Source organism: Carettochelys insculpta, chromosome 1, assembly GCF_033958435.1.
Source record: "Carettochelys insculpta isolate YL-2023 chromosome 1, ASM3395843v1, whole genome shotgun sequence".
NCBI lineage: Eukaryota > Metazoa > Chordata > Testudines > Carettochelyidae > Carettochelys > Carettochelys insculpta.
Window position 1 is genome coordinate 104701683 of NC_134137.1, and position 12276 is coordinate 104713958.

At 42.3% G+C, this 12276-nt stretch overlaps 1 protein-coding gene across 5 annotated transcripts in view; it reads right to left on the reverse strand.

Moving 5' to 3' along the window:
* The window catches only part of TGDS (TDP-glucose 4,6-dehydratase), a 41155-nt gene that overhangs the window by 16652 nt on the left and 12227 nt on the right, over positions 1-12276 (reverse strand). For 4 of the 5 annotated variants that reach the window (XM_074989165.1, XM_074989188.1, XM_074989198.1 and 1 more), the window contains exons 4-6: positions 9230-9320; positions 7241-7357; positions 4862-5004 (exon numbers count right to left, since the gene is read on the reverse strand). In XM_074989165.1, coding sequence (XP_074845266.1) covers positions 4862-5004; positions 7241-7357; positions 9230-9320 — 351 coding nt within the window. The remainder of the gene's footprint in view (positions 1-4861; positions 5005-7240; positions 7358-9229; positions 9321-12276) is intronic. The other variant, XM_074989171.1, reaches the window with a different exon arrangement.

The following is a 12276-nucleotide window of genomic DNA, read 5'->3' on the forward strand; positions in this document are numbered from 1 at the left end:
GGTAAAGCCCAAGAAGAACCTAGAGAGCATGGTGTTGGCTTTGCTGTCAGAAACACCCTTCTACAAGTGGCTGATTTAGTCATGGGCGGATCAGAAAGACTTCTTCGGATCACGCTTCAAACTTGCGCCGGTCCCATCCACCTGATCAGCGCTTATGCTCCAACCCTGTACCATCTGTAACTGTAACTGTACATTTTGGGTGACTTCAGTGCAAGAGTTGGAGCTGACTGGGCCTCATGGCCTTCCTGCTTAAGACACTTCGGTGTGGGAAAAATGAATGACAATGGACAGCATCTCCTTGCACTGTGCACGTACCACAATCTGTGCATCACAAACACATTCTTCCAAACGAAGCCACAGCACAGTGTCGTGGAGACACCCATTCTAGAAGCACTGGCATCAACTAGACGTGGTCATCACTAGGTGTAATAACCTCAGAAATGTCCTTCTGACATGCAGCTATCATAGTGCTGACTGTGATACAGATCACTCGCTAGTTTGCTCCAAGCTCAAGCTGAGACCCAAAGAAGCTGTACCCCTCTAAACCTGCTGGAAGGCCCCGCACTGACGCCAGAAAGACGGCAAACTTGGAGAAAGCTGAAAAGTTCAGAGAGACCCTCCACGAAAATCTGTGCAGCGGCCCTGGGGGCGCCGATGTGACATCCAAATGGCAACATCTGAGGGATACAGTTTACAACACGGCCTTGTCGGTGTTCGGAAGAAGAGGTAGAAACACGAACGACTGGTTCAAAGCTAACTCCCATGAGATGATTCCAGTCATGGAAAAGAAGCACGCTGCACTCCTGGAGTACAAACGCTCACCAAGCCGGAGTACACAGCAAGCACTTAGAGCGGCCAGAAGAACAGTACAGCAGACAGCCAGGCGCTGCACCAACAACCACTGGCTCCAGCTATGCAGCAGCATCCAGACCTGTGCTGACTTTGGTAATCTCAGAGGAATGTACGAGGGTATGAAGAAGGCATTAGGACCCACCCAGAACAAGATGGCACCTCTGAAATCCAAATCTGGTCAAGTCATCACTGACAAAGCCAAACAGATGGAGCGCTGGGTCGAGCACTACTCTGAGCTGTACTCACGCGAGAATGTTGTGGCTGATGCAGCCCTCGATGCCATCGAGCTCCTACCAGTAATGGACGAACTGGATCAGGAACCGACTGTGGATGAACTGAAGAGAGCCATTGACAGCATTGCAGCAGGAAAGGCCCCTGGCAAGGATGGTATACCACCAGAGGTAATCAAGTGTGCTGCGGACACACTCCTGGAACCCCTACATGAGCTACTGTGCCTGTGCTGGAAAGAGGGTGAGGTTCCACAGGATATGCGCAACGCTAACATTGTAACGTTGTATAAGAACAAAGGAGACAGAAGCGCCTGCAACAACTGCCGTGGAATCTCCCTCCTAAGCGTCACTGGTAAACCGTTCGCTCGCGTCATCCTTGGCAGACTCCAGTACCAGGCAAATTAGTAGAAACACTAGTAAAGAATAAAATTGCAAGGCACGTAGAAGAGCACGAATTGTTGGGCAAAAGTCAGCATGGTTTCTGCAGAGGGAAGTCGTGTCTAACTAATCTATTAGAATTCTTTGAAGGGGTTAATAAACATGCGGACAAGGGGCACCCAGTGGACATAATATACCTAGATTTCCAGAAAGCCTTTGACACGGTCCCACACCAAAGGCTTTTATGTAAATTAGGTGGTCATGGGATAGGAGGAAAGATCCTTTCATGGATCGGGAATTGGTTAAAAGACAGAAAACAAAGGGTGGGAATAAATGGTAAATTTTCACAATGGAGGAGGGTAACTAGTGGTGTTCCCCAGGGGTCAGTCCTGGGACCGATCCTGTTCAACTTGTTCATCAATGATCTAGAAAATGAGGTAAGCAGTGAGGTGGCAAAGTTTGCAGATGACACCAAGTTGTTCAGGACAGTCAAAAGCAAAAGGGATTGTGAAGAACTACAAAAAGATCTCAGCAAACTGAGTGATTGGGCAGCAAAATGGCAAATGAAATTTAATGTGGGTAAGTGTAAGGTAATGCATGTTGGAAAAAATAACCCAAATTACACGTACTACATGATGGGGTCAAATTTAGCTACGACAGATCAGGAAAGGGATCTTGGAGTTATAGTGGATAGTTCTCTGAAGACATCCACGCAGTGTGCAGCGGCAGTTAGTAAGGCAAATAGGATGTTAGGAATTATTAAAAAAGGGATCGATAATAAGACAAAAGAGATCATACTTCCCCTATATAAAACTATGGTACGCCCACATCTTGAGTACTGCGTGCAGATGTGGTCTCCTCACCTCAAAAAAGATATATTGGCATTAGAAAAGGTTCAGAAAAGGGCGACTAAGATGATTAGGGGCTTGGAACGGGTCCCATATGGGGAGAGGCTAGAGAGACTGGGACTTTTCAGTTTGGAAAAGAGGCGATTGAGGGGCGATATGATAGAGGTATATAAAATCATGAATGGTGTGGAGAAAGTGAATATAGAAAAATTATTTACCTTTTCCCATAATACAAGAACTAGGGGACACCAAATGAAATTGATGGGTAGTAGGTTCAAAACTAATAAGGAAATTTTTCTTCACACAGTGCACAGTCAACCTGTGGAACTCCTTGCCCGAGGAGGCTGTGAAGGCCAGGACTCTATTAGGGTTTAAAAAAAGAGCTTGATAAATTTTTGCAGGTTAGGTCCATAAATGGCTATTAGCCAGGGGTAAAGTATGGTGCCCTAGCCTTCAGAACAAGGGCAGGAGATAGATGGCAGGAGATAAATCACTTGATCATCGTCTTCTGTTCTCCTTCTCTGGGGCACCTGGCATTGGCCACCGTCGGCAGATGGGATGCTGGGCTGGATGGACCTTTGGTCTGACCCAGTATGGCCATTCTTATGTTCTTATGATGATTGCTGAGAGGGTGTACCCTGAATCACAGTGCGGATTCCGTGCAGAGAGGTCTACCGTTGACATGGTCTTCTCTCTAAGGCAGCTACAGAAGTGCAGGGAGCAGAGGAAGCCACTCTACATAGCCTTCATCGACTTGACCAAGGCCTTTGACTTGGTCAGCAGGGATGGTCTGTTCAAACTGCTCCACAAGATAGGCTGTCCTCCACGGTTACTCAAGATGATCCAGTCGTTCCACGAAGACATGAGAGGAACTATCCAATATGACGGCGCATTATCAGATGCTTTCAGAATCAGGAGCGGCGTCAAACAAGGATGCGTGCTTCTTCCGACATTGTTCGGGATCTTCTTCGCACTCCTCCTGAAGCATGCCTCTGGATCTTCAACAGAGGGCATCTTGCTGCACACAAGATCTGATGGGAAACTGTTTAATCTTGCAAGGCTGAAAGCTAAGTCTAAGGTGCAGGAAGTCCTCATCAGAGACATGCTGTTCGCAGACGATGCTGCTGTAGTGTCTCACACAGAAGACCAGCTTCAAAAACTGCTGGATCAGTTCTCCAAAGCGTGCAAGGACTTTGGGCTTACCATCAGCCTAAAGACGACAAACATACTCATTCAGGATGTTGCTGAAGCCCCATCAATCAGCATTGACAACTATACGTTAGAGGTCGTCCACGAGTTCGTTTACCTCGGGTCCACCATCACTGACCCCCTATCATTGGGCACTGAGCTAAATAGGAGGATTGGAAAAGCGGCCACAACTCTGTCCAGACTCAGCAAGAGCGTGTGGAACAACAACAAGCTGTACACTCACACCAAAATGCAAGTCTACAGAGCCTGCATCCTCAGCACCCTCCTTTATGGCAGCGAGACTTGGACCCTGTATGCCCGCCAGGAAAAGAGGCTGAACATCTTCCACTTGCGCTGCCTCAGGCGCATCCTTAGAATATCATGGAAGGACAGAGTGACCAACACCACCGTCCTCAAGCAAGCTGGAGTCCCAACCATGCACACCATCCTCAGGCAGCGTCAGCTCCGCTGGCTTGGCCACGTCCACAGGATAAACGATGGAAGGATTCCAAAAGACATCCTGTATGGTGAGCTAGCCTCTGGCAAAAGACCTCCCGGATGCCCCCAGTTGTGCTACAAAGATGTCTGCAAGAGAGACCTCAGAGGTAGGACATCGAGCTGGACAACTGGGAAGAACTAGCAGATGACCGCAGCAGATGGAGGCAGGGGTTACACAAGGGCCTTTAGAAGGGCGAGATGAGGATCAGACAGCTAGCAGAGGAGAAGCAAGCACACAGAAAGCACACTAAGGACTTGCCAGACACCCACCACATCTGCAAGAGATGCAGCGAGGACTGTCACTCTCGTGTGGGTCTTCATAGTCACAACAGACGCTGTAAATGAAGTCCTCAGTTGAAACTATGAAGGGCGCAATCCATAGTCTATGCAGACTGAAGGATGCCTACAGAAGCCCTTAATATATAGGGAAACAAGTTTCCAGCCACATAAAACAAAACAAAAAAAATTACACTTTATGTAAGCACAAAGAACACTAAGCTTTTACATAAAGCAGCTCAAAAGAACCTGGGAAAAATTTGACATGACTTTCTTCCCATACCACTTCTTTCAAATACATTTGTTTTTACTTTCTACCCACTGTTCAAGGCAATTTGCATGCAATATAATGCACAAATCAGAGAAATATTTGTAAGAGACTGTTACTAAACTATACTTTTGTTCAATCAGTACTTGTTTATAAATTTCACCGTGGTTAAAAACAGCACATGCAGGATATGATCATCCAAATCACAGAAACCATGGCAAGTTATTTTTTAAACAGAACAAGATCTGAAAAAAATATACATAAAACAAGCAAAGGTATAAAATTACACACACACACACACACACACCTGTTTTCAAGCTCACCTCATCAATGCTGCCTCCATATACTTCATCAGTGCTGACATAAATGAACTTCTCCACACAGGCTTCATAGGCAGCAGTGATCAAAACATGAGTGCCATAAACATTCACATAAGTGAATTCCGGGGTACGCCAAAATGAAAGATCTATAACAGAATTAGTTTATCTTAAATTTTAATATCACTAGGGTAAAGAAAGAAAAGTTTTCAGTTAAGGCACTGAAGACCTTAGAAAGATCACAAAGTAAAAAAAATGGATTAAGGAACCATATCAATAGATACTGTAGGGTTGATTGTTTTTGGTGGTGTTTGAACTTATTGATTGCCAACTAACATAATTACAGTAGACCCCCAACGTACGCAGAAGTTGTGTTCTTGTGCAACCCCACATAAATCAAATTTCATGTTACTCAGCCTTCATCGACTTGACCAAGGCCTTTGACTTGGTCAGCAGGGATGGTCTGTTCAAACTGGTCACTTTCCTGTCTCCTGTGGTGGTGGGCAGCAGATAGCCTGGCTCCCAGCTCCCTGACTCACAGGAGCCAGGAAACTGACGAGCGCTGCAGTGCTGGCCAGTTTCCTGGCCCCCATCAATGGCAGAGAGCCCAGAGCCAGGTGCCAGCTCCCCACCACCCTGAGTTACATTAAATCAATACACACACAACTTGAGTGCACATATCTTGGGGTTCTACCATATAAAGGCAAATACAGACATTCCTCCATTTGCTCCATGGAACGTATGAACCTGGTACTGAACCATGACCAATTCTAATGTGAACTGCAACCAGGAATAAAATGTTTAAAGAGTACTTTTACAGCAGAGTTAATTAACCAATTTAAATGGCAGTCAGTCAATTAATTTTAGTTACAATACAACCAACCCCCTCTCATATAACAAAAAAGACTAACAAGCATGGCCTAAGTACAGGTTACAATACAATATCCAAAACATTAATTTATTATTACTGAAACAGTTTTTACAACCCTCATTAGATAAGCCAGGGGGTGAGCAAACGTTTTACTTTGGGCCCCACATTTTTTCCCTGTAAGAAGTGCTCCCCACACAACCTGTCTAGTGTAATCCAAACCAATGGAAATTTCACTTATGTTCATATGAATAAAAAAAGCCAAAAATTTCAGTGCATGCAAGAAAATAACCATGTTCAATGTAAAAACTTTATGAATTGATATAAAAATCTGAATACACATACATAAAAACTAACATTTGTTATCCCTGTGTGTCTATGGGCGCATGGTAATCAGGGCCACGGAGGTTACTAATGTAAGTGCTGTGGTGAATACACAGCACTTCATTCAGCTAATTTTCCCCTGTGGCAACTTTGAAGCGTCAAACTTCGAAGTGCTGGCACACATGTAGCCACAGGCACTTCAAAGCACCCATGCTGCTTCCATTCCCTTTACTCCTCAAAATTTTGAGGAGTAAAAAGGACTTCAAAATAGCACGGGAACTTCAAAGTGCCCATTGGTACGTGCGTTCCAGCACTTTGAAGTTTCAAGCTTCAAAGTTGCCATGGCAGAAAGTTAGCTTAATGAAGTGCTGTGTATTCACCACAGCACTTCATGAGTAATCTCCCGTGGCCCTGATCACCATGCCCCCTTCAAAGTTGGGGGCAAGTGTAGACCCAGCCACAGACAACTACACCCAAATGATCTATGGTGTTAAAGTCTACTTCAAATCTGACATTCTAACAATGTCAGAACTTTTTATAATTGTAATGCTCCAGCATTTCTCTTTGATACAATAATGTGTAATAGATAAATGATCCAATCTAGGGTGGAGGTTCACAACAGAAGAGGGGGAAGAATATTCCCGTTCATTTAAAAATCACCTCCCCAAGAAAGAAGCAATCAAAAGTTAGAGTTTCATGTACAAGCCCTGAACCACCAGTTTTCACGTGAGACCTCAGGGCAAAAAGGGCCCCAACCTGAAATCTCATGAATGACTTTAAATCTGCTGCAGACTGTGAAATACAATGCAGGTGTCTTGGATTGTGGGGAAAAAATGTTCACAAATCAAAGTGCCATGTTTTTCTAGAACAAACAGAACAGGTTTATAAGGCATTGTGCTTCAGAAGTTGGGTGAGAAACAGAGGCACTGAAGCAACCTTTCAAGGCCCAGCCTCAAGAACTGACAGTGCAGGAAACAAAATGAAGGAAAATTTCTGTCCACCCATACAAAGCTATGATTCTAGTCAAGATGGCTCTGCAATACTTATCCTTAAACCTATCTGTACCAGAAATAAACTGTGCCCTGCCCTTAATACCAGTATAATTTATTTTGGGGAAAATGGGTAGGAATAGTGGGAGTGAGGAGTACAAGGAAAAAAAAAAAAAAAAAGGGTAAAGGAATTTTATTTTGTACCTGGTAGCTTTTGAGAAAATAGAAGTATCTGAAAATGCTCACTGTGGAATGGTAGTAGTGGTACTGATGGAGAAGAATTACTGTGTGGAATGCAGGTAAAATAATCCCAAAAAATATCTGAAAAACGGAATTTATCTTATTGATACTTCTGTTGACATACCCATTGAATAATGTTCATTTATATTTAGGCACCCCAAAGGATTTTACAAAACTCCTACATTTTAAGTCCAGTACTTTCCTGGATATTTACATGACTCCAGTTATGTCTACACGAGAGCATAAAGTCAATTTTAAGGCACTCAGCTTGATTTTACAATGCAACTGTCTTCACTGAAAATAAAGTAAACCCTCAAAACGTGTGATTAATGTGAGGTAAGCACAACTGAAAATCCCACTTCTCCTGGCCCTGCACAGCCCAGGTTCAAACCTTGCCACCCCAGTTCAAACCCTCTGCTCCAGTTCAAACCCCCACAGTGTCCCTCTGGTTCACACCCACGTGCAGCTCCAGCTCCCCACCCTGGTTCAAACCCTCCACACACAGATCTGGCTCAACTCAGGCGCACCCCCCAGCACTTGCCCACACCAGCTTTAACCCCTCTTCCCCCCTCCCATGGCCCCAACCCACCACCAGGCTTAATCCTCCCCAACTGCCCCCTCCGATCCCTCCCAACCCCAGAACTTTCCTTTCAAAAGAAGCCCCAAGTACTCTTGCTGCTTCCCCAGCTACAGAATGTGCAGTCCATTGGGGAAATAAAGCCACCCCTTACTTACGCGAAATTCCAGTTATGTGAGGGTGCATGGGAATGGAACCTTGGTGTAACCCGGGGGACCATTGTGCAATTAGGTTGATTTTAACAGGTGCTACGGTTGACTTTCTCTCCCCATCCCTCCAATGCAGTGTAATGCCAAGTTCAAATTTAAAATACTGAACTAGTGCTAGTGTGGAAACAGCGTTACTTTAAATCAATTTTATGGGCCTCTCGAGGCATCCCACAATGCCCCAAATGTGTCCATTCTTGCCACTTTCACCTCTGCTGCTCTCCAGGTGTGCAGGAGGAAACATGAAGTCCACCAATTTGAACTCCTATTCTTTCCAGCCCGCGGGGTGACCACATCACATCATGATTTCTCAGAGTCACAAGAGAGCTCCACACATGGAGCCATCCTCTCATTTCTGTGTGGGTGGATGAATCTATGCTGAGTAAATATCAAGGATGCTCAGTGTTTTCAGTGAGAGGGGAATGAGAACAATGCAGTGTGGGAAGATGACATCATATACCCACAACCACTTGTGGGGCTTTTTTCCCCCCCCATTTGTTCCCAGCAAAAGAACACAGAATGCCACGGGGGTGAGGGAACTGTGGGATAGGTTCCCACAAAGCAGTGCTGCAACAGTCAAACTTTGGCAATTAAGTGGGGATGCACTTAAGTTGACTTTATGGGCAGGTGCAGATACTCAACTTCGATTTCATAAAATCCAGTGTTAAAGTCAAATTTATTAACGTTGACTGTTTTTGTAGTGTAGATCTAGCCTCACTGATTTAACTGGAAATTGAACATATGCTTCTGACAACAATTAGAAGCAAAGTGTAATGTCATACTACTCATTTAGGTTCAGAGGGATGCAAAATTGATAACTCTCACCAGACATTAGTAAACTATATTTTGCACTCTTTTAGCTTAAGAATCAAAGTTGTTTTTAAGCCTACTCCCTAGATGAAACTTTGCAACATCTACTTTTTGCCTGTGGACATTTTTTTTTGTTGTTGTTGTTCCTAAGTTATAAATCTGTTTTCAGAGATTTACAATGGAAACACTGACAGACCCTGAGTCTTACAGTGCTACTTCATGTTGCTATACTAAAAAGACATTTATAGTCCTTTGATTTAATATGAAGGAAACATGAATGAAAATAGCAACAACATAAATAGGTTACTTGTTTCAAACAAAACACTTAGTGGATTTATTACAACATTCAACAATGCTCACCTACATGGGTTTGTGCTGCAAAATGTAGTACTATATCAATTTTCTCAGTTTCAAACAGCAGCTTTATAAAATGGGGTTCACAGATGTCACCCTAAGGAGAAAAACAGAGTAAAACAGACAGCAAACCACTTCAGCTTTTGATAATGGAATTATGACTCTTAATTGTAACGTGTTTTCTACAGTGTAAAAACAGTATACAGTCTGGTTTGTTCATTTTACTGGTGACTTTTTGCAGGACTGCATTCCTGTTGATTACTTGTATACTGCTAAGTCAGTCTATAATTTTTAAATATGCTTTTCAATAATATATATGTAGTACAGGAGAATCAAAAAGGGCTACACTATGGAACACATATAAAAGTGGGACTGCCTCAAAGAGTAAATGCTCATCAGCACAAATAAGGGCTTTACAATCTGGCTCAGAGTTACAAAAAATGCTCCCCTTGGAACTGCCATCTATTGCAAAATATACTATAAATCTTCTCCCCACGCCTCACTCTCTCCTTCCCTTGAATTAAAACTCTTAAAAATGTCCAACTGTAATTTAACTGAAAACTTCCTTTTTTCATGAGAAGTATCTATTTTTTCTGAAGACGATTTAGGAAATGGAAAGAACGGAGATGAACAAGTCCATTTCAGATAGCATAGTTCCTCTTTCCTTAATCAAATTCTCATTTTGGATGCAAACTCCTATTTTACTGGCAGCTGCACCCCATCCACCAACATACTCCTAACCCGCTCTTAAAACAGCAAAGTGAGGAATACTTGCTCTCCAACCAAAAGTTGCATCAGTTGCCCAATTCTGTCAGTGAGGTATATGCACTGCCCAATATGTCATACTAACACAACTGCTGTTAATCTATAGCCATAAAAAAAAAAAAAAAAAAAGAGAAGATTAAACACAAACTAATTCTACTCTGCTGATAGTCACAATAAACTACTGTTTGGACCACTCTCGTCCAGAAAACTTATTTCGAAATGTCTGTAATCCAGCATGATTTTAGTGAGCCAGACCACTTATCATGGGTGGGCCAAGTTTCCCATGGTCTCAAATTTTGTTTACAGCCACCAGCCCTGGCCCTCAGTGTTCTGTGCTGTAATTTAGCTGTAAATGTATAAATTACATGCCTTCTAAATAGTCCAGTAAGCAGTAGAAGTGTTGGTAATGCTGCTAGACAATACTGACCTCCTGTGGTCCAGCAAATTCTCTAATTTGGCACCAGTCAGGTCCTGAAAGTGCCAGACTAGAGAGGTTCAACTTGTATTTGACAAAATAAATTCCCAAATCATGTTTAGTCATTTAGTCCCCTCCATACATTTTACAGCTAGAAGAAATAAAATGCTGGAAAACCCTCACGCTTGCAGGTCAAACTAGCCCTATTATTAAAATATCAGCAATATTACTTTTATCAGTAAGAGAACCAGTTAATTTAACCGATATTCATTAACTGAATAAAGTGCATATTACTAAATCAATCTGAGGGATTTTTTTCCCAAACTAATAGCTTCCGCATCAGAACAAGCTGCTGTCAAAATTAAAATAATTCTTAAATTACACAGAATAAATAGTGATTGACTTAGTAATGGCAAGAGCAACTATCAGTATTAGAAAACATCACAAAATTACATCTTCGAAATTATCTAATTAACTAGAAAAGACTCATTTGGCTTTGCTCAGGTCCAGCTCAGAATGGGGAGGTTCCTGCACAGGCCATCTGCCGGCTTTCCCCTGGGACTGGGCAGCAGGGGCTGCAGCCCAGGGCAGCAGGGGCTGCATGGCACAATCTCACTGCCCTGGCATAACTAAACATTGACCTTTGCTTTAAGTTACGTTAAGAGGAAACTGCATACCATATTTGGGGGTCCTAGCACTTACCCGTTAGGAGTTCTTGAACAAACAAACAGTTTCATAGATAGACGGACAAACACAGACAGATGCACAAACTCTCTAAATATACATAGTAGGTTTACCTTAGCACATGCATATTAACTTAGGAACATATTTTCATGAATTGGAATGTGAACTATCACCGACACAGCAAGTGAAAGAACTCTGCCTTATAACAATATTCCTTAAGCCAGAATTTGTGCACTAAGCCATAAGGTCAAAAGTTCTGTCACTTAAAAGAAAAAAATTGGTTAAAAAAAATAGACTACCTATATAAAAAAGAAAAAGTCTTCAGAAGAGCAAGCAAAAAAATATTGCTAAAAATCAAATCAAACACCCACTTTAAAAAAAATTAAAAACTGGCAGTTTCTGTAGTTTATGTATTAAGAATCTCATTTTTCTTTGTGATCAAATTTTAGATAACTTAGATCTCCCTCTAAAAAAAAAAAAAAAAAAATGAGGAGCTCGACACCTACTTCATGTTTTTCAAGGCTCTTTAATGTATACAGAATCATATTTATTTTTAAATATGATTATTTATGTACATTATCCATTAACTGTGGAGCTGCATTAGCTCCAGTAGAAATTTAATAAATATCTCTTGTGATAGTACCCAAGCTAACCAGAAGTTTTAGCTATATTATGGAGAACTATAAAAGGTAGTATGACTATGTGAATGAATAGCGACACCTAGTGGCTTCTAAAAGTGGAAGATCATTCTAGGTAGTCCAGGGATCAGCAACCTTTCCCAAGCAGAGTGCCAAAAAGTTGACCTTTTGACCTCTCGCTACTACACAAGTACCAGCGATACTTTTAACATCACTAATAGTCCTACTTAAAACGGCTTCATTAATAAATTTCTACTGTCAGATTTCATTTTAATCATGGAAAATAATTTTTATTTTGGTTAGTTTCTTACAGAAAACTAGGATCCCTGCTCATAACCCAGGAAAAAGGCGACAGTAAAATGAAACTAAAATGCAACAAATTTAAAACTGGTCAAAGAAAATGATCGTTTACAAAACATGTACTTCATCTTTGGAACTCACTGTCTGTGGGTGACCCTGGGACCAAGAACTTAACCTGAACATCCAAAGTTTTATTAGATGGGTGCCATGCTTCAGGGCTAGCTGCATCTCTCCCCCTTGCTGGTCTCTGA